This window comes from Canis lupus, chromosome 5, assembly GCF_011100685.1.
Source record: "Canis lupus familiaris isolate Mischka breed German Shepherd chromosome 5, alternate assembly UU_Cfam_GSD_1.0, whole genome shotgun sequence".
Taxonomy (NCBI): domain Eukaryota; kingdom Metazoa; phylum Chordata; class Mammalia; order Carnivora; family Canidae; genus Canis; species Canis lupus.
Window position 1 is genome coordinate 61,470,012 of NC_049226.1, and position 22,100 is coordinate 61,492,111.

Genomic DNA, 22,100 nt, shown 5'->3' on the forward strand with positions numbered 1-22,100 from the left:
GAGGCAGGATCTATAGACTCTGGGGTGAGGAACAGGGAGTCTGGGGGGCCTGGTAGATGAGTGAAGCCCAGAAGGGGAGGGGAGAGGGGGCAGGAGTGTGAGCCTAGAGGGGTGCCAAGCCCAGGCACAGATGGCAGGGAACCACTTAAGCATCCCTAAGAATTCAACTTTTCAATGACAGAGAGTTTCCTTTTTTCTTTCACTATAAAACAGTATGGCTCCACTGAGGGGGGCACTTGACGGGGTGAGCACTGGGTGTTATTCTGTATGTTGGCAAATTAAACACCAATAAAAAATAAATTTATTATTAAAAAACAAAAACAAAACAAAACAAAAAACAGTATGGCTCATTGTGGACAAATTGGAAATACAGTTAGGCAAAAGGAAGAAAACAGACCCTTAAAGTCCTTTGGGTACAGCTGACTATTGGTAAAGATGTGGGGCCTGGCATTCATTCTTGCTTTCATCCAAATATTCCTCCTGGGGGCTTTGAGCTGGTTGGGGGCCAGAAGAATGGTGTCATTGGGGGCCACTGAGCCCGAGCAGCCAAGTGAAAGGCACTCAAGGTGTGAGCCCATGGAAGATTCAGGAGCTGGTACTGTGTACTCAGAAGGAGGGTTCCCTCCCCTAACCTGGGGAAAGCATCACCTGGTACTCTTTTGTCCCCAAAACTCTGGTTTGGAGGTAGCAGCTTCAGGATTCACAGCCATGCTTTTGGGACTTTGGTTGCAGAGCCTTGCTAGAAGGCCAGGGGAGCCCTTGCCAATTAAAGGGAGCTTCTGGGAAGCAGGAAAGAGGATTAGGGTCAGGGATAAGGGGTATGTGGAGGGGGAGAAGACATCTTTGAGGGAACCTAGCAGCTTCTGGCTCTGGCCCCGGGCACTTGCAGCCACTTAGCATCCCTGTGTCCTCCCTGACGGCTCCTCTGGGCTGACCCCTCTTCCCTGCAGCCCTCCCCAGACTGGCCGTTGCTCATGGAAAAGCTCCTTCCTTGCCTGTTTTCTGCCATCTGGAACATCCCCCTGAATCTCTCTGCCTCATCACCCCTCCATCTGCACCAAAGGTCATTTCCCGGATTCTGTTATTAATCCCAGCAGCGTTTACTGGGGTTTTTGGTCTTCTGTGTGGGAGAAAATCATTGTTCATGTCAAGATGGAGGTGACAGCTGCAGGTCATGGCCTTGGATGGAGGTATCATTCAGGCTTTTATGCCTGGGAGCCCAAGACTGAGAGACTGGGGAGAAAGTCATCATTTCTCGGCCCAGGTAAAGGGCAGCTGAGATGATTTCCAATGCATCCTGCAGCCCCTGGGCTCCGTGCCAGTTGGGTACAGAGAACTGGCGCCCGTGACTCCTCTAAAAGCCCAGGGCTATACCGATCAGGGCCTGTCCCATGGGCGGACAGCATCTTCCCTTCTCGAAGGTCCCTCTCGGAGCCCAGAACAACCTGGCCCCATACCTACTTCTGGTGGGAGTCTTCAGTAGCCAGAGGAGGAGGGACCTTTCAGTGCCTGGCCCATGGCAGGTTGTATAGGGGCTGTTCCTGGGCCCCCAGGTACCTGCATTCAAAATGAAGAGGCAGCTTTGGTCATGTGGTAAGAACAGACTCCCAACTCAAGCTGCCCTGGAGTCTCCTGTTGAATGAGAGCTTCCATCGGTGCCCTCCCTGGGGGGTGAGGCAGCCTCAGTTCTGACCCTGTGGGCGTCTGTACAGGCAGCATCTTCGCCCTGCAGTTGTGGGTTTGAAGCTGGGATGTGGCCAAAGCTGTCTGGGCCGGGTCTGAAGATGAAGGACAGGCAGGAGAGAGGAAGGCAGGGGCAGGCTGGCTGGGGGTGGAGGGTCTCAGGCATCATGCCCCACCCCTCCGGCACTCATCACATGTTCAGCTAGCATGACAGTGCTGTGAGGCTTTCGATCAGAGTCAGTGGTGTGATTGCCAGGTGATGAGGGGGGGAGGGGGCGGCAGCCAGGCAGTGGACCAGGGCCAACTTCACCGTCCAGCTGGCAGCTCTGTGACCTTGAGGCATTTGTCCCCTCTGAGACATGGTCTGCTTCTCTGCAAAATGGGGAGCTCGCGGCAGCTACCTAATGGAGTTGTATGGGTAAAAGGAGAGAATTCCTGTGGCTCAAACAAACCCACAGGGCCCAGGGCCTCATAGAGGCTATAGGAGTAGGGACAGCTCAGCCTGCTGAGTGTCACAATGGGTGGCCTGCAGGGGGCTGGCAGAAATATGTTGGGGCTAGCATAGTGGGGAGACACCTCCCCCATGGTGATGGGCCCAGCAGAGAGAACAGGGCCCGTTGAAGGACTCCAGAGCTGAATGCTCTGTCCCTTGGCCCCCCGCCTGCCATGCTGGAGGACACACCATCATTGATCAGCACCTGCAAGGTTGGTCTGTCCATTTCCATCTGTGGTGTCTGAGCCAGGGTCCCCCAGGCCCCCAGGCACAGCTGTGCCTGTGCTGGACAGTTCAGTCAGCCCAGGCAGGGCTGGCCCTGGGCTTCCTGGGTCCTCCTAGCCGGCTCCCACTGGCAGGAGAAACCAGCCTTCGTCCTGGCTATTCTGTTTGCTTAAAGCCAGAAGTGTCATTTACTCTAGAGAGTGTTTTTATGTTTTCCACTGAAGATCAAAAAAAAAAAAAAAAAAGTTACTAGACAAAACAATTCTATTTTAATGCACAGCATTTCTATCTTGGGTTATTTTCTGTATAGCACTTGTCTATTTTATTAGTTTGCTTATTGATGGATTCCCTTGCTAGACTGTAAGCTCCCTGAGGACCAGGACGTGCCTGCCAGCAGATCCCTAGAGCCGACAGTGGCCTGGCATGGAGGAAGCTCCTGGAAGCGTGTGGAGAGCGAGAGGGACCGTATGTGCAGTGACCTCTTTGCATCTCCCTGGAAGGTGGCCCTGCCTGATGTTTACACAGCTCCCCCTTGGCGGATCCTCTGTCTGCCCATCTTTCTCTTAATAGTTATGGATTATGGAAAAGAAGAACAAAGCCCATTAAGAGGTTCCCCTACATTTGATTTGAGGAAGTTTTCATCAGAACGGCTCCATTTATTGGCCTTTAGCGTACAGCCTTATTCCCTTCTCACAAAATGAATATTGCCTTGTCTCCTTGAGAAAAATTGATTTCACCCAGGAAGGAGAATAGCAAACTCCCTCCTCCTGCTTTTCTTCACTCTCTCTCTCTTTTTTTTTTTTTCCTCCCACCGAGACAGAATTTATCTCCTAGGTAGGTGGGGGGAAAAACAGGAATAATTGGACCAGAAGCTAATTCCCAGAGATTCATTGTCTCGAACGCTCCCACCAGAATGTGGGACGCTTGCCTTGAATTGCATGCTAATGATAAATGACAACTCTAACAGACCGTCACATTGAGATGTTTAGTCCTTCCTGCTAGGAGATGACACATTAATTTTCCCTCAGATTTACATTGGATTATTAATAAAATATCAGTGTTGGAATGTGACAAGTGAGGGTCTATAGAAGTGCCAGGATCTATTTAGGGGCATGGATTTTAGCCAAATGAGATGTCGGTGGGGTCAAACGTGACCCAGATGCTGGTGGCATTTGAGCAATACTCTTTTCGCTCCACTGGGCTCAGGCTCCCATAACCTGGGCTGTGCCGAGTAGCAGGGATAGAAAGTTCTCTTTCTTTCCAGCAGTGTTTAATCCAAAGAAAGGTGATGCCATATGTTCTTTCTCACTTTTTTCTTCTGCTTTGTCATTGACCAAACACTTTAAATGTAAGTGGTGCTTTCTGTTTATTTTCAAGAAAAAATATAGGACTTTCTTTGTTCCAGCCAGAGTTGCTTGCTTAACTCGCTTATTTGACAAGCATTTACAGAGTGTTGACTGTAAACATGTTTACATGTTACGGTGGCAGGTGGAGGACGCACAGCACACGTGTGTAGTCTGGGTGAGCCGGGCATGCCAAGTCTCATGATCACCCCACTTCTCTGCTCAAAACCCTTCATTGCTTCCCATCCCTGCAAAGGTGAAGTTCAGATCAGAATTCTCAGAGGGGGTGGAGGGCAGTGACCTGAAGGGGAGCAGCCCCACTGCCTCAACCTAGAGGAAGCCTCCCTGTGATGTGTGCCCTATGCTGCTGCTCCATTGTGTTTGCTGCAGGTGCGCTGATAGAGTTCATTTATGTTGTCTTTGCTCTTATGTCACACTTGCATGAACGTCCAGACTCCTCACCACTCTTTCTTTGCCACTCGTGTGGGTTTACTACCTGGTTCATTTGCATCTTTCATCACACGTGGAGCAAAATCCACACTCCTTCAACCCTGGCCTGCCCGGCTGTCTACCCCAGCCTCACCTTTTGCCTGTCCCCCACCTGCTCTCTGCCCTCAAACTTGTTTCTCGGCCACTGATATCTCTGCTCTCTTTCCTGGGAGTCCTGGCCTTCACCTAGGCCTCTGTTCAGATGCTGCGCCCCAGGAGGGGTCTCAGGCTTGTTGTCCCCATGTCACCACCAGCTTTACAGGATGTGCTCCCTTGTCGTTTCCTGTCTCGCCCACTGGAGTGGGGTCTTCTGAAGCCCCTGGGTACTTCCTTCTGCTCCTCCTGTCCCAGCCTGCACAGAGCAGCCTCCACCCCCGCCCCACCTGACGGGACAGCAGGCTGTACACAGACAGGGCTTGGGACACTTCTAGAGCACCATAAACAAATGCCTGGCTTATAATAGCTGCTCAATAAATATTAATTGAATAAATCACTGAATGTCGTAATAGAATTTCAAGCTGAGCGCCCTGGGAGCTTTAGTAAAGGAGCCATTAATGAGTCCCTGCAGACTTACTCTGGAGTGATTCCTGGTCATTACCAGTGACCTCTTCCTATGGGCAGTCTTTCCGGTGACCTCCAGCCTCCATTTAGAGGAACAAAACTGTGGTTAGCAGGCTGCAGTTAGTGCTCCTCTAGAAATGCAGATTGGCTTCTGCTTCTGGGTGCAGGCAGCTTTGAGCTGCCCCTCATCCTGGCCTGTGGATGGGAGGGTCCAGCGCCCACCCTCGGGGGTCTCCCTGGCCGGCCCTGTGGGCTGGGCCAGCCTCGGGTGCAGCGTGGCCTGCAGGACTCAGGGCGTACACAGCACTCATGGCTTGGCAGCGCTGGTACCTGCCTTCCTTCCAGAGAATGAAAACAGGCCCAAGACACCCTGACCAGAGCTCCTCATCTAGAACAGCACCAGCGGGCGCGGGCCCTGCTGGCTCAGGCTACCGGGGCTTTTAGGCATACGAATCTGTGCAATCGTTTGTTTCCTGATAAGAAAGGCTCTTTTACGATTTTCAATTTGCCCTTATTTTAATGAAAAGAAGCTAGGGTTGGACCGCCCAAGAAGGAGCTAATCAAATAAAGCAAATTGGTGTTACCTTCTCCTGGTCCCTATTATTTCTATGGCTCCAGCTGGAATTTATTATGAAAAGCAATTGGTTTTCATATCTGGCAGATAGCAGCCCAGGCCGGGCCTGACAGCCCTTTCCTCCCTATCATTCCATAAATAGCTCGCAGTGGCCAGACTGGGATGGGGGAGGAGAGGACCCCATTTGCTCCCTACCAGTTTTCTTGTTCCTTGTTCCCCCAAATAGCGAAGACCCTATAAACAAGTCAGGAGGAAACACCAGATTGAAAGTTAATAAGCCAGCTCCTGACCGTGAGATTCGGGCTGTCGCTGTGGCTTCTTGGGGTTCCGTTTGGCATCCTATCAACCTTGCTGTGCTCCAGCCATCAATTACTACTCTTGCTGGGTCTGTGTGCAAGGGAGATAAGCAGGGAGACATTCCTTTTCCAGATTCCTTTCCTCTCTTTGCAACAAAAGGAAAAACTAAAGGACCAATTTAAATCAGGCTCAAACGATCCTTCCTTTATATACAGTGTTCTGCTGTGAGAGGGACCATGGGCTCTGAAAGTATCCTGGGTTGTTGCTCCTAGAGAAGGAGGGTGCCTGGGGGACATGCCAGGGATTTGTGGCAAGACACCAGAAAGGGGTACAGTGGGCTGGTTCATTTGTTCTGTCCTTACCAGCTGTATGACCTTGAGAAAATTAATTCCCTTCTCTGTGCCCCAAACCTTCTCATCTGTAAAATAAGGATAACAACATCCACAGTTGTCATGGGATTCAAATGAGAAGTAGGTACGAAGGGCTTTGCCTGCATCTGACACATGGTGAACGCTTGATACATGGCCCCTCTTGTCGTCATAGCAATTGTTGTCATGCCAATTATTGACGTTTGGACTAGACCAGGTACTTCTAATGGTACACTGAAATCAGGTCATTCTGTGTTGGAAAGATCAGAAAGAAGGGTGTGGGTACACATATGTAAGCTGCAGTAGAGAGTGGCATTTCTCATTTTCTACCTACAGGAACAGAGATTTAGCATTGGCCTTAGGAACAGTATCCCCTGCTCTAGGACACTACACTTTGTGCCTTGTCACAGGAGCCTGCTTCACATTTGGGGTCAGGGCCTAGAGGCCATTGGAACTACAAGAAATGCATTTCTCTCTACCCAGGTCCATCTCTGTGCCTCACTGTGTGAGTGATGGGACCGAGGGCAATGAATAAAAGGGAAGGAGATGGGGGAGCCTGCCCAGGTTTGGGTTCTAGCTGGAAAAAGGAACTCTCTGGAGATGCTTGCTGTTCTGAAGCCATCCAGACACTGCTTATGGAGGCTCACTAGGCATGAGGACATTATCTGTTCTCCAGGGGAAGCCACAGGGACATATCATATCGTATTAATTCAGTGGAACAATAGCCAATCAGTCAGATCAGAGCTTGCTGCACAAAGGCTGCTGCATCTGGGCCAGGCCAAGGGAAGGGGCTGACAAGAGATCCCAGGAAGCCCATGGATGCTGGGGTGGTGGGCTGGATTTCAGTTGTCTGCATGGAAATTAAGGTGGTTGTCAAGGTCCTGGAGATGATCTGTATCATCCCTGATGATGATAGGGGAAGGGGATTTCTAGGAGGAAGGGCCATGGACCTGAGCTGTTTGGGGTATACTGATCTCTAAAGTTAGACACGTGCTCAGGAAAGAGTATCCAGACCATTCCTGGATTTGTCTGGATTAACCTTGCCTTGACAGTGTGGCTTCAAAAATTCCTATTTAATATAAAACCTCTCAAGAACACCTTCCTTCTCTGATCTTCAGTTATCAGTTGTCTCCTAGCTACTGATTTTGAAAAATTTGCCTTAAAGTAATGGATGAGTGTGTGTGTGTGCCTCACTGCTTACAGACAGATGGCCTCTCCCATGGGTGGATGTTCTAGCTGCATCCTACAACAAGCCATTTTATCATATCCTAAGTGCCTCCATCATTGTCCCTGGCAGTAGGACCCTACAAAAGGGGGCCAAGTTTGTTATCATTATTAGTTGTGAAGAATGTATTACATGGTGGGCAGCATTCTGGGCACCTCACATGCAGTATGTCTACTACAACAGAGAGATCAAATAATTTGTCCAAGGTCACATAGATTATAAAGAACTGAGCCAAGATTATAACCTAGAGCTCACTTCAAATCTCATGATCATCTTTTTTTTAAAAAAACTTATTATGGAGAATTTCAAACATCTACAAATATAGACAGCCTAATATAATAAACTCCTATATACTTATCATCTACTTTCAACTATGGCCAACACATGGCCAGTCTTGTTTCACTCACATCCCCTACCTACCACCACAAACATTGTTTTGAAACATATCTTAGACACTATACAATTTCATCAGTAAATGTTTCAGTATATATCTCTAAAATATAAGATCTCTTTGGGGCACCTGAGTGGCTCAATCAGTTGGGTGTCTGCCTTCAGCTCAGGTCATGATCCCAGGGTCCTGGGATATATATAATATATATATAATTTTTTTTTTTTTACAGAGAGTTTGTTTACCTCAGTATCCAAGTAAGGCCTACATGTTGTGACTAGTTGATGTATCTTTTGTCTCTTTTAATCTGTATATTTCTACTCTAGCATTTTCTTACTCTCTTTTTCACATGTTGTGACTGGTTGATACATCTTTTGTCTCTTTTAGTCTATATATTTCTACTCTAGCATTCTCTTACTCTCTTTTTCACTTAATTTGTTGAAGAATCCAGGTCATTTGTCTTGTGGAGTTTCCCACAATCTGGGTTTTGCTGATTACATCCCCATGATATCCTTTACCATGTTCTTCTATCCTCTGTGGATCTTATAAAGTGGTAGATCAAGAGATCTGAATAATTTCAAACTCCTAATTTTTTTTTTCCTACAACAACGTATTCTATCAGGGACACATTTTGTCTGGTTGTCTTTCTTTTGTGATGTCAGTCACTGTTGATGATTCATTAATTATCAGGGGTTGAAAATAGTGATTTGTCACTTCTTCATTTATTGGCGGGAATACTTCTACAGAGAAAGTCCTCTTTTTTTGTAATTTGTTAACTCAAAGGAACTGTTGGTGCAGGAAAGGTAAGATAAATGCCTGATTCTTCCTCCTTATTCTTTTTTAGTTTTCAAAACAATGTATTGGGTCACTAGCCTCCAACAATGATCACTTGGGTTTTTTGTTTATGTGCTTTAGTTTCATTATGAACTTATGGATTTAAATATGTTTAATGTGTTTTAACCCAGAGCAATTGCTATTCTTATTGATGCTGAAATGGTCCATTTTTGGAACCTCTTCAAGTTGGTTCTTGAGTCCTTTTTATATGATTTAAAATCTTTGATACAGTTCACATCATACTTAAGTGAAACTGAATGTTTTCCCTCTAAGATGAGGAGCAAGACAGGATGTTTATTCTCACCATTTCTATTCAACTTTGTATTGGAGGTTCTAGCCAGTGCAATAAGGCAAGAAAAAGAAAAGGCATCTATAATGGAAAGGAAGACCTGAAATGCTACTTATTTATAGGTGACTTGATTATAAATGTAAAAGATCCTAAAGAATCTGCAAAAAATTTTGCTAGAACTAATAAGTTTAGCAAAGTCATAGAATACAAGATCAACATACAAAAATTAAATTATATCTATTTATAAGTGGAAACATGGAAAAGCAATACAAAAAGGAAATTTTAAGTAAATAATGACAATGTTTACTTCAGCAGCACATATACTAAAGTTGGAACAATACAGAGAAGATCAGGATGGCCCCTGCACAAGGATCATGCCCAAATTTGTGAAGTATTCAAGTATTTTATTTAAAAAATAAAAAAGAAAAATAATTCCATTCATAGTAGAATCAAAAAGGATATAGTACTTAGATAAATTTAATTTATAAAGCATAAAACCTGTACTCCAAAGTCTTACTTAGAGAAATGAAAGATTTACATAAATGGAGAGGCACTCCATGTTCTGTGATTAGAAGTGATTGGAAGATTCAATATTGTTAAGATGGCAGTTCTTTCCAAATAGATTTTTAGACTCACTGCAACCTCTATCGAAATCCCATCAGGCATTTTTGTTGTTGTTGTTGTTGCAGAAATTGTCAAACTAACCTTAATGGTTTCTATAGGAGTACAAAGGACCTAGGATAGCCAAAATAATTTTGAAAAATAAGAGCAAAGTTTGAGGACATATAGTCTTTGACTTCAGAACTTACTACAGAGCTGTAGCAATCAAGACAGTATAGTATTGGAATAAGGATGGAAAAAAGAGCAAAGTATGAAGTCCAGAAATAAAGTCTTATGTTTATGGTCAATTTATTTTTATCAAACATGCAAGTGCAGTTCAATGGGGGAAAGGATAGCTTTTTTTTTTTTTTTTTTTTTTAAAGCAGAAACAAAACCAAAAACAAATGGTGCTGGGAATTGGATATCCATGTGCCAAAAATCAACGTAGGCTCTTAGCTCACACCATACACAAAAATTAATTCAAAATGCATCATAGACTTAAATGTAAAAGCTAAAACTATGAAGCTCAGAAGAAAACACAAGAGAAGATTTTTGTGATCTCAGGTTAGGAAAAAAAATCCTAGATATGATACTGAAAGCATGATTCATAAAAGAAAAATATTGATAAATTGGAACTTTACCAAAGCCAAAAACTTGCTCTTTAAAAGAAACCCATAGGGGCACCTGGGTGGCTCAGTCAGTTAAGCATCTGCCTTTGGCTTGGGTCGTGATCCTGTGGTCCTGGGATCAAGCTCTGCATCGCGTTCCCTGCTTGAGGAAGAGAGAGGCTGCTTCTCCCTCTCCCTCTCCCTCTCCCTCTACCACTCCCCCTGCTTATGCTCTTTCTGTCAAGTAAATAAAGTCTTTTTTTTAAAAAAGATTTTATTTATTTATTCATGAAAGACACAGAGAGAGAAGCAGAGACACAGGCAGAGAGAGAAGCAGACTCCATGCTGGGAACCCGATGTGGGACTCGATCCCGGGCCTCCAGGATCACGCCTTGAGCCGAAGGCAGATACTCAACCACTGAGCCACCCAGGCGTCCCTAAATAAAATCTTTAAAAAATAAATAATTAAAAGAAACCCATAAGGAAAAGGAAAAGTCATGGACTGGGATGAAACATTTGCAAATCCAATATCGATAAAGGACTTCTATCTAGGTTTTATTGAAGTAGCTCTTACAACACATAAAGAAGAACACAACTCAATTAAAAATGGGCAAAAGATTCAAATAGACATTTCACCAAAGAACTTAGATGAATGGCTAATGAGGACATGGAAAGACGCTCAACATCATTAATCATTAGGGAGATGCAAATGAAAACACTGCCACACACCCAAGAGGATGGCTGTAATCCAAGTGACGAGACAATGCCAAATGCTGGGAAGGATGCGGAGACGTTGGAATCCTCATTCATTTCTAGTCAGAAAGTAAAATGGCACTGCCACTTTGGAACACAGTCTGGCAGTTTTATGTTTATGTTCTCTGATGTACCTATCTTTCACCTCTTGTTGCTGGATTTTTAATCATGCTTAGGAAGTTTTCTCCACTTGGAGGTTATAGAGAAATTCACCTATATTTTCTCCTCTAGTAGTGTGATTTTATTTACCACGTTTAAATCTCTGGTCCATTTTGAATTCATGCTGCTGTACACTATGAGGGGTAGATCCAATTTTATCTTTTTCCAGATGCCAATATCACTCATTAGAAAGTCAGTCCCCTTCTCCCATTGACTTTTGATGTCTCTTTTAGGGCATGCTAAATTTGCGTATGTAAGTGGGGATATTTCTGGATCTCCTATCCCATTCTCTTGGTCTTTCTATGTATTTATATGTTAATTCCATACTTTTGAAAATACAGAGACTTTATGGGACATGTTAATAACTGTTAAGGCTAGTTTCTATACCTCGGGCCTCTTTATTGAAGTTTTTCTATCCCTGGTGTTTTTTTCCTTCCCAATAAATTTTTCAAAAAATTCTTTAGATCCAGCAAAAAATCCTAATGGGATTGTCATTATCTTTTATTTATAAATTATTTGGGGACGATTGACATTTTTATAATCTTTGCTCTTCTTAATCAAGAACATGTTATGTTTTTGTGTTTATTGAACCTGCTTTGTCCTGTAGATTTTTATAGTTTTTCCCCTCAGGTTTTGGGAATTTCTTATTAAATTTATGCCTAAGTATTTAACTTTCTTTTTCTCTATAGCATTTACTGTATTACGAAAGTCATATAGCATATATTCGGTGGAGTCCTCTGTCATTCCTTCTATTTGTGTGTGAGGGTGTGCACATCACATACACAAACTATTGAATATGTATCTTAATTTTATACCTTCTTGTTTACTTTTATAATCTGCAGTAGTTTTTCCATTGATCTCATGATCTTTTACCAGATTGCATGAGTGTTATTGGTTTTGCCAGCCATTAGTTTCTCAGATTAAAAGGTTATTTGGCTTGAAGCCTCCCTCATTAGAATGAAGCTCCCTGTTGTCCATGGTATTTCCCTAGATGTTCCTCTCTCTGCTGCAGTGGAGGTCTTGGATTGTTTCCCTGAGGCTCTCTAAGATTGTCAGCTTAATCAGGGTTTACCCCAGGAAACCCTGAGATGAGGACTTGCATACAAGCCCTTTATTTGAGAGGTAGTCCCGGGAAACACCAGCAGGGGGCATGAACGTGAGAGAGGAGGGAGAAGGATACAAATATAGGGCTCTTGTCCAGCAGGTCTCCACTTGGGCAGTTGGAACTTAGGCTCTGGAAGACCATATAGATAGAGCATCCAGAGTTGTCCTACACATGGGGTGAAGAGACCTAGGATTGCTTCAGAGTTATCCCATTTGTGGGGTGAGGAAGTCAGGACTTCACCCCCAAGTTGCCCAATGCTTTCAGGGCCTTAAAAATCACCCAACCAGTAGAGCAAACTGAGACTGGCCCCACAGTCTATGTTAAGCCAGTAGACTTGGGGGAGGCTCTGGAGTCACACTGACTCTGAGTGAATCCTGTTCGGATGCTTTCTGGCCTCAAAGGTTTGGTTTCTTCGTCTATATGTTGGGAATGATAATCTTACCTCACAGAGTTGGTGTGAGGCTGCAAAAACTGGACAAAGATGTAGCTATGGAGGTCGATGTGATGTAGGTGCAGGTGTCAACATCGAGACACACAGGTGGATGCAGATGGAACTAGAGGTATGTAGAGGTGCAGGCATATATAGTTGTAGATGCCGGTGTAGACATACATTTGGAGGTAGACAGGGGCATAGACACACATGTATCCTGCTCCTCCCATGCCAGGCCCTCGCTGGGGCTTGGGATCAATAAGTGGCAGGACTCCTGTGCCTCCTACTTGACTCTCTGTTCTCAACTCCATTACCATTTCCCTGCTTTTCTCAGGTGGGTGCTTTCATGCTGTGATGAGATGTACTCAAGCCTTTTCTTGCCTGGCCCTTTCCTTTGGGCCCTAGCCCATCCCCCTCACCCCTCCCTCCTTTCCTGGATCCCTTCCCATTAGCTCCGACTTGGTCTTGATTATATTCTGGGACCGCTGTTCAGCCTAGTTTTCTTCAAGCTGTGGGGCCCCTCTGTAGTCTGATTTTCTCTTTGCCATTCTTAGGACCTGAGAACGACAGAGGCAGGGACTTTCCCCATCACACAGCAGAGGCAAGTTCTAATAAAATCAGAGTGCTGGATTAAACACTATTAGGTTGTCATTATTGCAAGTTAAAGAGATGATTCTATTTATTAAGGCCATTTAAGGTGGACACTTCGGTTCCCTGTGGGATTGTGTCCATCTCAAAGTGTCAGGTGATGAGGCTGTTCTCACGTTCTCAGGATGCAACGGGCAGGTCACTGGAGGAAGATGGGTTTCCTTATGTGGGTGTACTTGTGGACTACAACGGACTGTGGACCTGACAGTATTTTGGGAAGTTCACTCTCTCTGAGTCATACCAGTCATGATCTGAAGACAGTTGGCCTGAATACACTGCTGGGGTTTACTGGCCATGTTTAGAAAGGGAGGATAGTGCAAATCTTTATGTAGCCTCTTCACTCACCAGAAGCTAGACTGGATTGATGTTGCCGCAGACGAGTTTCCTGGGACCAAGGGGGTCCCTGCAACACTCTTGTGGATGTCTTCATTCCTGTGCTGAGAGGGGCAAGACAAATGCAGAACCTGTCTATATGATCAAATGTATTCCTTTGTGGGGTGACTAGGTGGCTCAGTGTTTGAGCGTCTGCCTTCAGCTCAGGTCATGATCCTGGGGTCCTGGGATCGAGTACTGCTTTGGACTCCCTGCAGGGAAACTGCTTCTCTCTCTGCCTAAGTCTCTGCTTCTCTCTGTGTGTCTCTCATGAATAAAACAACAACAACAACAAAAAAAAACATGTATTCCCTTGCTTACTCCTGGGACCCTGGCCCTAAGCATAGGAGTTGGATTTTGGGCTCTTCCAATGGTATGAGCCTAGAGCAGGAGTGACATGGAAATAGGCAGGCACAGCTGGCCACACATTTGAGCCTACTTGCCATTTAGAAATGGGAAAATACTGTAAGGTTTTCAGTGCAGACTTGTGAGTACAAGATGGTCAGGTGACAGCGTTGTGACAAGCGCATGAAGCCATTTCCCAATTGTTTCAGTCGGCCAGACTTTAGGAGGAAACCAATACTGACACAAACCAATTGCACCATGATTGGCAAACAATGAAGTGTTGGGAGTTGCTGTTGAAAGTCTATAATTTCCAATGCAATGGAATTGCTGTTCAGTCATCAGCTTGCTGTAGAAGGACACAGTCTGGCTGGGTGGGAACAATAATTAGCCACTGTCACCCCGGTGTGCCTTCCCCCCCACTTCAGACAGTGGAGTAGTAAGACATCACTAGCCTGTGTTGGGTGCCTGCCTGTGAAATGCCCCCTTGTTCAGAGGAAGAGGAGCCCGGGGTGGAGGATCTTGTCCCTGGGGTCATGGGGAAGCCCTGCTGGCCTGCCCTCTCATCTCTGCTGTAGCAGAGACAGGGAAGTCCACTGGCACTAGAAGAAACCACCTCCTTTGCCTTGTTTGTGTAAGGAGCCCTGGTACCATGGCTGGGACTGAGACGTGCCCGTGTTGGTCTCCTGGGCCCACAGACTCATTTGTGACCCTTCTTCTGTGCTGGGATTTCAGTCTCAGGGGGACGCAGAGCTGGCCACGGGGAGTGAGCAGGATGCTGTGATGCTTCAGGGGGTTCTCAGGCTTCCTTGAGGGCTGAGTGTGCCCACCTCTGCTGCCGCTTTCTTCTGGAAGTGGCGTACTGTAGACATGCTGCCAGAGGAGTTTCGTTCTTTCTGTCTTTGGTGTTTCCAAACCAAAGTATGCACCCACTGCAGTTGCGGAGGCACGCGCGAACATCCTCTGCTCTCTGAGGTTGGCGCATGACTTCTTTTTGGAAAATTCAAGGCTCTTTGAATGGCACTGGAGCAACCAGCCACTCTTGGCATTTAGCAAGTGGGCAGCAAACTGTTTTCCTAAGGTTATGGTGGTCATGGACCAACTAGACAAATTTACTTGGCAGTGCCGAGCCTTCCGACAGCCGAAGCCCAAATGTGAAACAATCATGTACTTAGCTTGCTTGAGAAGGGCCGTAGATGTTCCTCTGAATCTTGCAGTGATCTAAACGCGGGCAATGAATCAAGAGCGTTTGGCCTGGACGACTAGTCTTTCCATTGGTCTGTTTTTAACATAGTCATCTAGCGTCTGCGTTAAACTTATTTATTTCCTAATGCTGGGTGATGGATTAAAAGATGTGTAGAAAATCTTTCTACAAGAGATAAGATATTGCAGGCTGCCACAACACCCCCGGCTCTTTTTGCTTTCTCTTGCTGTTTTTTCTACATTTTAGTGCAGAGCTCAGGCCCCCACATCGTATATCTTGATTAGATGGTGGATATTACTAAGGGGATGTTTTTTAAGCCTATCATTGACACATTTAATTCATTAGGTACCAAATCCACAAGCAAATTTTGGCTGGCCATAAAACATGGTTAATCCAGGGAGCTGCAATAAAAGGTGAAAAATTATGTCCCAGCAAATGTGGAATATTGCTTTTCTGTAGAGACTTTTACTGGTCTACGATATCTTTCTTCATAAATTTTTCTTCCACTTGGTTCTCTTGGTAACTTAACCATTTGTTGTTTCCAGACCACAGAATGGCTCAATGATACTCTACAACAGGAAGAAAGTGAAATACAGGAAGGATGGATATTGCTGGAAAAAGAGGAAAGATGGGAAGACGACCAGAGAGGACCACATGAAGCTGAAAGTCCAGGGAGTGGAGGTAAAGAGCAGAAAGGCTCTCTTGTTCCACAAATGTTGTTTCTGGGCTGCAATGACATGGAATCACTTTGGAATAATTTGCTGCCAGTCACCTCTAGTGACTGCCAGTCAAAAGTACTTTTGTTTGCCAAGACCCTGTTTGCTGTTTGTTTTTTTCTTGCTTTCTTACCCAACAATCTCCGTTCAAGTTTTCCATGAAACCAGACTTAGATAAAGTACTCCTGTTTCTCAGGAGTCCTTGGTGTGTAGACTGGGATTTGTAAGTTTCCTGCAGAATCCAGTGTTGTATGTATCATGGAAGAGCCTGCAGGTACGAGGGAGGAGGAGGCTGCCTAAGGTATCTCCCTCTCAATGTGGCCTGGACCTGCCTTTGTTGAGTGGGTCCTTTGGGAGCTGGTGATTTCCAACCAGATCTTGGCTCTACTCCCTCTACCAATGGCTACATCAATGTCTCTCTGGGTGTTGCGACCTCAGGAAGCTTGAAAGTGCTAATGATAATTAGATGGGATCACAAGGTGTGCAGGATTCTTGTGGCTGGGGTGGAGGTAGGTGCTGCAGGACACATCTTGGGATCTGTGCAAACTTCAGTTTGGGTTCTGGGGGAAGATAGGGTGCAGGATGTTTTCTTTGCCATCATTCTGACACCATAGGCTCTCACCCTTGGGCAGTCATGGAGTCGTTCTCCTGGGGTCCTTTCATTGTTTTGAGAGCCCGAGTCATGTGCCATCATGTAGAGGGAGAGGATGTGAACCGCGGTGCATTCGTGGCCTGCTGGTTAGTGAGCACCCACTTCACTGCATTGCTTGCTGATTCTTGTAAAGGATCTTCCCTGTGAATATGATGCTGTGTGGGGCCAGAGCGGGGACGCTGGCCTGTGATTCACCTGGTATTTCATACCAGTGAAAGAGAGGGATCCTGGAGACCTTTGGTGTGTTGGGTCCTCCAGCCTGCCAGGATTGATCACTTGGACCGTAAGCCCACTTGACTTCAACGGCTCACACTCCAGGCTGACATTCTTTGTGATGCACTTTGTCATTATGACTTTTTCTATATTAATCATGTGCTTTTATGGCTGTTAAAAATAGCATCCAGTGGCTTTTATTATATTACCCCACAGAGAGAGATAACTTTTGTTTTATGTTTTTGTGTTTTTTTAAAACACCCAATAACAATGCTTTATGATGATGAACAAAGAGAAGCCGCAACACGAGAAATTCCACTTTCCTACATTCTCTCAGGTTCTGTGTTTGCACAGCATGGTTTAGTCGACTGGTGAGACATTAAAATGCAGATCGCTCTGAACATGATGCCCTGGACCTAGCTCTAGGACAGTGACTGGTGATTATGCCAGCACATCAGCCGTGGCTGTGGGGGCCTTGGGGCGTGGGAACCGAGCAGTGTGGGCAGGACCCATGTGGGACTCTTGCTGGGACTTCCAGGATCTGCAGGAACTCACACCAAAGCCGCACTGCAGGCTTCATACCCTTAGATCTCTGGCAGGGCTCCGTCTTCAGTGATATGTAAATCAGGAACTTCTAATTGTCCGGAACAGCGGGGTGGAAGTCTCCCTCAGCAGCAGCTCGGAAGCCCAGGGCCAAAAAAAGTCACAGTGTTCATTTTCTTCCCCTGTGTTATCAATTTGAATTGTCACTAGATGGAATCAGAATGATTTTCGGTTATTTTTTAGGTCATATTTGTGTCTGGAGTTATTTGCGAATCAGGCTTACAGTCTCCCATGCAGACACCTGTATGGGGGCGGTTGGGACCCTCGGAACATAGGGGAAGGGAATGGGCCAGACGGGGCGGGCGGGGGGGTCTTCCCTTCCACATCCTTCTACTTGCTGTGCCTAAGTCTCAGTGGGGAGTGGGAGATGGGCTTATAGACCCTTAGTCGACAACACAAGGGGCATGCTTTCCAGTTCTCAGAGAGTGAAGCCCCCTCTGGCGGGCCTGTGGCATGGGTGGCCTCTTCCTCTGAGCTCAGGGCATGGTCGATGAGCATTGACTGTGGTCCTACTCTCTGTGGGGCCCTGTAGTATCCACAGGGAAAACAGAAGCCATGTGTTCTGCCTCAGAGACTCGTGATCAAGTTGAAGAGGCAGCTGTGCCCATGCCTGAGAGTCAAGTGACAGTGCTGAGAAATCTGGAAACCTGAGCTTCTAGGACAAGTGTCCAGAGAGTCCAGAGTGGGCTGGGATGCTCAGAGAAGCTGCCTAGTTAGATGGGCTCCAAGCTAAACTCTGGAAGTTGGGTGGGACTGTGTGTGTGACATACATAGTATTTCAGGGCTCCCCTTTCCACTTCGCACTATGGTCTGAGCTACATCTCTGTTGGTATTCATATCCCCTCATCCCTTTTAACTGCTCTGTAGTATTCCACCGTGGAAGCATTTCAGTCACCTCCTAGTCAGTGGACTTTTAGATTCTGTCCAGTTTTTCAACATTACAGTGTTTCAGGAAACATGCTTATACACGTCTGCTTGTACACCTGTGCAACACAGACCTGCTAGGATTGCTAAGTGTGAGCTCTGAGTATCTTTCCTTTTACTAGACTCTGCCAAATGGTTGAGCTAATTGTATGCCCAACAGCACCGAGAATTACCATCTCTTCTGTACCCTCTTGGACACTGATGGATAATAGATGGTACCCTGTTCAATTTGAACCGGATTTTTCTTAATTATTTGTGGGGGTGAGTACATCATGTTAGTGGAAGTCCTTTGTAGTAGATTGTCTGCCACGGGTTGTAATTTAAAACAGCCCCAAAGAAAGACATCTTTGACAAGAGCAGCCCTATGTCTCACTGTGTTTTTCCTGCATTTGCTCTGATCGGGACCAGTGGCCGGGAAGCCCAGAGGTCATGCGGGGACAGTGGACAGGTGTTCCTTTCCACCTGGGAAATTGCCATGCAGACATACATGGAGTTTTGTGTCTCACAGGAGGAGGCTTCCCCATGTGAACCCTGATTCATCCTTCAGTGGATTCAATCGGGCGGTTCCCATTGACTCACTACCTCTATTGCTCCCTCCTCCGGGCATGGTGCCAGCCTCTGCCCCTACTGTGGAGGGTGGCAGATAGTCCTGCACGGGGCCTTGGAGCTGTGATTTTTCTACCACCTGAGATGGTTTCCTCAGTTCAAGGGCATGATAAAGATATTTGGGTCTACCGTTTAACATATTACTTGCTATAAGCCTTCCCTTAGGCCAGGAAAACTTCCAGCCTGTTCATGGAACTGCTCGGCAGTCCAGCTCCTTTTGTTCTCCAAGGCTGGGGCCCTAGGAACACACAGCAGCTCAAAAGCACATTGATTTTCTCAGCCAGGCACAGGATGGGGGCAGCCGCTTTTGAAGCTGACGAGCTGTTAAGTCCACGATTAGTTGTCTTGTCTGTAAGCCACGGAGAAGCTAGCTCGATAAGGTTTCCAGGGACGACAAAGGTTGGCAGGGAGGAAAGAGAAGGTGGTTGTGATGTCAACGTTTCATGAGATGAAATCTCAGCAGGCCTGAGGTTGGCCCTGCTCCCCATGTAGATTCGTGCCTGCTTATCTGGAGCCTTGATGGGGTAGGAGGTCTGGGGATAGGAGACTCCCTGAGAGCAGAGGGGCACATCTAAACCATCCCCATGTCTCCCAGATTGCCACATCCTAGGTTAGGTGAGCTGGGTGAAGTCGTTGGGCCAAGCCAGGAGAGCTCACATACTTTTAAAGTTTACGAAGCTGTTCTCTGGCCCCCAGAAGCCATCTTCACACCACCCTCCTGAGAGAGCCAGGTATCTTAGAACCTAGGCTACCACTTGGCTGTCTACCTCCGGACCCTTTTAGCTGCCAGGTTTCCACAACAGATAGAAGCCATGCATTTAGTACAGCAACGGCCACTGGTTTACGAATCTCCTATATATATACCAGGTCTACCATCTCATTCAACCGTCATAGAAACATCCATGTAAAGTACCTATTATTATACCCATTTCACAGATGAAAAGATTGAGCCTCAGACAGGCTTTCTCCCACCACATATCCTTCAAAAATCAGCATGGAGCTGGGACTTGAGCCAAGATTTGCCTGGTTGTATGGTGAAAGTGCCTGCTCTGACACCAGTTGCTCCTGGGCATCCTGGAGGGATTTGTAGAGTTTTTAGATTGAATCAGGCACATACCTTCCATCCATCAGCCATCTGTCAAATGCTTTCCATCCAGCACCTTGTGATAGATCCTGAAGATGCAGTGATACATCGTTTTGATGTCATGAGGGGGACAGAAAAATCAAGCATGCAACTCCCAACGCCAGGTCATGAGGCGTGTGTTGGAGAAATTGCAAGTCCTTGTGCGGAACACGTAGGAAGCATACCTAAAGCAGACTGGGACATAAAGAAGTGACATAAATACAGGGAAAGAGGCCCTGGTGGAAGCTAGAAAGTAACAGGTAGGGGTAAGACACAGCAGTGGGCAGTGACAGACTCTGTTGAAAAATAGCTAATGTGATTTAAAGCAACAGGTGGCCAGAATTGCACCATGTCAGAATCTCTCCCGGCCCCAAGCAGACCAGATGTTCACCTCCCGGGGATGAGGCCTTCTCTGCTCTGATCATAAGGCACGCCTTGCCACAGACATCCTGCCTTTGGAGCCAGTGGGTGGTCACTGCACAGAGGCTGTTGGCTCAATTGTAGGCAGCGTGGACAAAGAACATCCTTCCCCACTGAGCCCATGCTGTGGTGGACAGGAACCCCCGGCCTGGACCATCTGCCTGGCAGAAATGCCAGGCATCACCTCTGATTGGAATTTTCAGCAGTGAAGAGAAAGTTTAGTTTTGCTGACCTGTTTGTACTGCCTCAAACAATGAAGAGTTGCTTTGACTTCTTGACTAACTGCCGGAGAGCCCGAAGCCTGTTGTGAGCACAGCAGCAGTGGTAACAAGGTTATGTTTTTGGACTCAGCCTCATTAGAAGTGATGTTCTTTATTTGGACACTTAGGCCACATATTAAAAAGAAAAAAAAGCACCTCTTTCAAAAGTAGGAATGATATTGTAGTTACCGCATTAGGAATTAACAGGGCATGAAATAACTGTCTGCCTCGTGGCGACGCCAGATCATTCCAGCTCTGCTTGCAGCCATAAGATAAATAGGTATCTTGCTTGCAGCTGATGGGATATATTTAAAATAGCCAGCCACACACATGTATGGTGCCCAAATCAAGTTTGGAAAACAGCTATGAATAGATTAAGAGGAGGTAAGGTGGCTGAGCAGCTCAAACTCACAGAAGGGCAAGTGAGTCTGCATGTTGTCACCATGTGTTTTTGAATGGAATAAATACTTCTTGGTTTTTGTAGGTGCTAGTGTGCCTTTGGTCTGTGTATTTTGTCTCCCTTTTTTCCCCTCTGGACTTGCCACACTCCTGCTGGTCTCTACCTCGAAGTGCTCCTTGCTCCTAACCTGTGTTCTCTTGTGTCCACATTGAGACTTCTGAAGCTTCCAGGGGCATCTCCCTTGGCGTTCTCCAGCCAGCAGTAATCATTCCCTCTCTTTCATTTCCATGGCCCTCCATCCGTACCTTTCTTTAGGAAGTGTTCTCTCTGACTTGACACTAGCCTGTCCAGTTCAATAAACATATTATATTAAGTACATGGTATTTTCTGAATACAAGAAGGTCCGTATCTGGTATCTAGGCACTAGAGGGCCTGTTAAGGGAAGAATAGAGAGAGGCCGATGAGGTGCAGCATCATGCTCAAAAAACTTACAGAAACACAATATGGGTCATTTTAATGAGATGTGGTAACTGCCACCATCGAGGTTTTGGAGTGTTGGAAGGAGCTTGTTTCCCTTCTCTGAGGACAGGGTCTGGTCACCCATGGGCCCTTGCTCTGAGCAGTGGCATCTGCTGAGTGACCAGCTGCTCTCATAGGCACCCATTATCTGAGCCCTATCCCCAGCCTTGCCATTCAGTCCTGTGAATCAGCTATGTTTATGCCCATGGGAACTTGACTGAGGTTTTTGATTTGTAATCCCCCTTCCTCCTCTCTGGTGTCCAGTGCAGCTAGCTGGGGTGTTCTTGTCTCATGACGCCTCCAGGGAAGCGAACCAGCCTGCTCAGCGGTGACTCGGAGGGTCTCCCAGAGCTCTCTGCTGGCTTTTAATCATCTGAGCTTTTGTGTAGTGTTCCGCTGGTGCGTTAACACGTTAAAACCTAATTTCCTGTTACCTGGATGTGTTTTGGTAGAATCAATTCAGGAACTCGAATCCATAGTCTTTCTTTAATTTCTAATTACTTAGCATCCCTGGTGACGTGTCCCTACCCAGCTCATATAATTAAATTTTAACTAATAAATAACATTAAACTAGCTACGCTTTGAAACAGCAACAGGCTCGGTACACATTCTGCTGAGCTCATGGAGGCCTGGCCCAGATGGCAGTTTTGCTTCTTTTTCTTAAGGCTCTGTCT

At 46.2% G+C, this 22,100-nt stretch overlaps 1 protein-coding gene and 1 non-coding gene across 14 annotated transcripts in view; both read left to right on the forward strand.

Annotated features, from left to right (window-relative positions):
• Positions 1-22,100, forward strand: part of CAMTA1 (calmodulin binding transcription activator 1) — an 848,163-nt gene that overhangs the window by 404,855 nt on the left and 421,208 nt on the right. For all 13 annotated transcript variants that reach the window (XM_038537825.1, XM_038537826.1, XM_038537830.1 and 10 more), the window contains one exon: positions 15,536-15,671. In XM_038537825.1, coding sequence (XP_038393753.1) covers positions 15,536-15,671 — 136 coding nt within the window. The remainder of the gene's footprint in view (positions 1-15,535; positions 15,672-22,100) is intronic.
• LOC119872109 lies at positions 9,069-9,175 on the forward strand. The gene has a single exon (XR_005360292.1). It is a non-coding gene; the product is annotated as a U6 spliceosomal RNA (small nuclear RNA).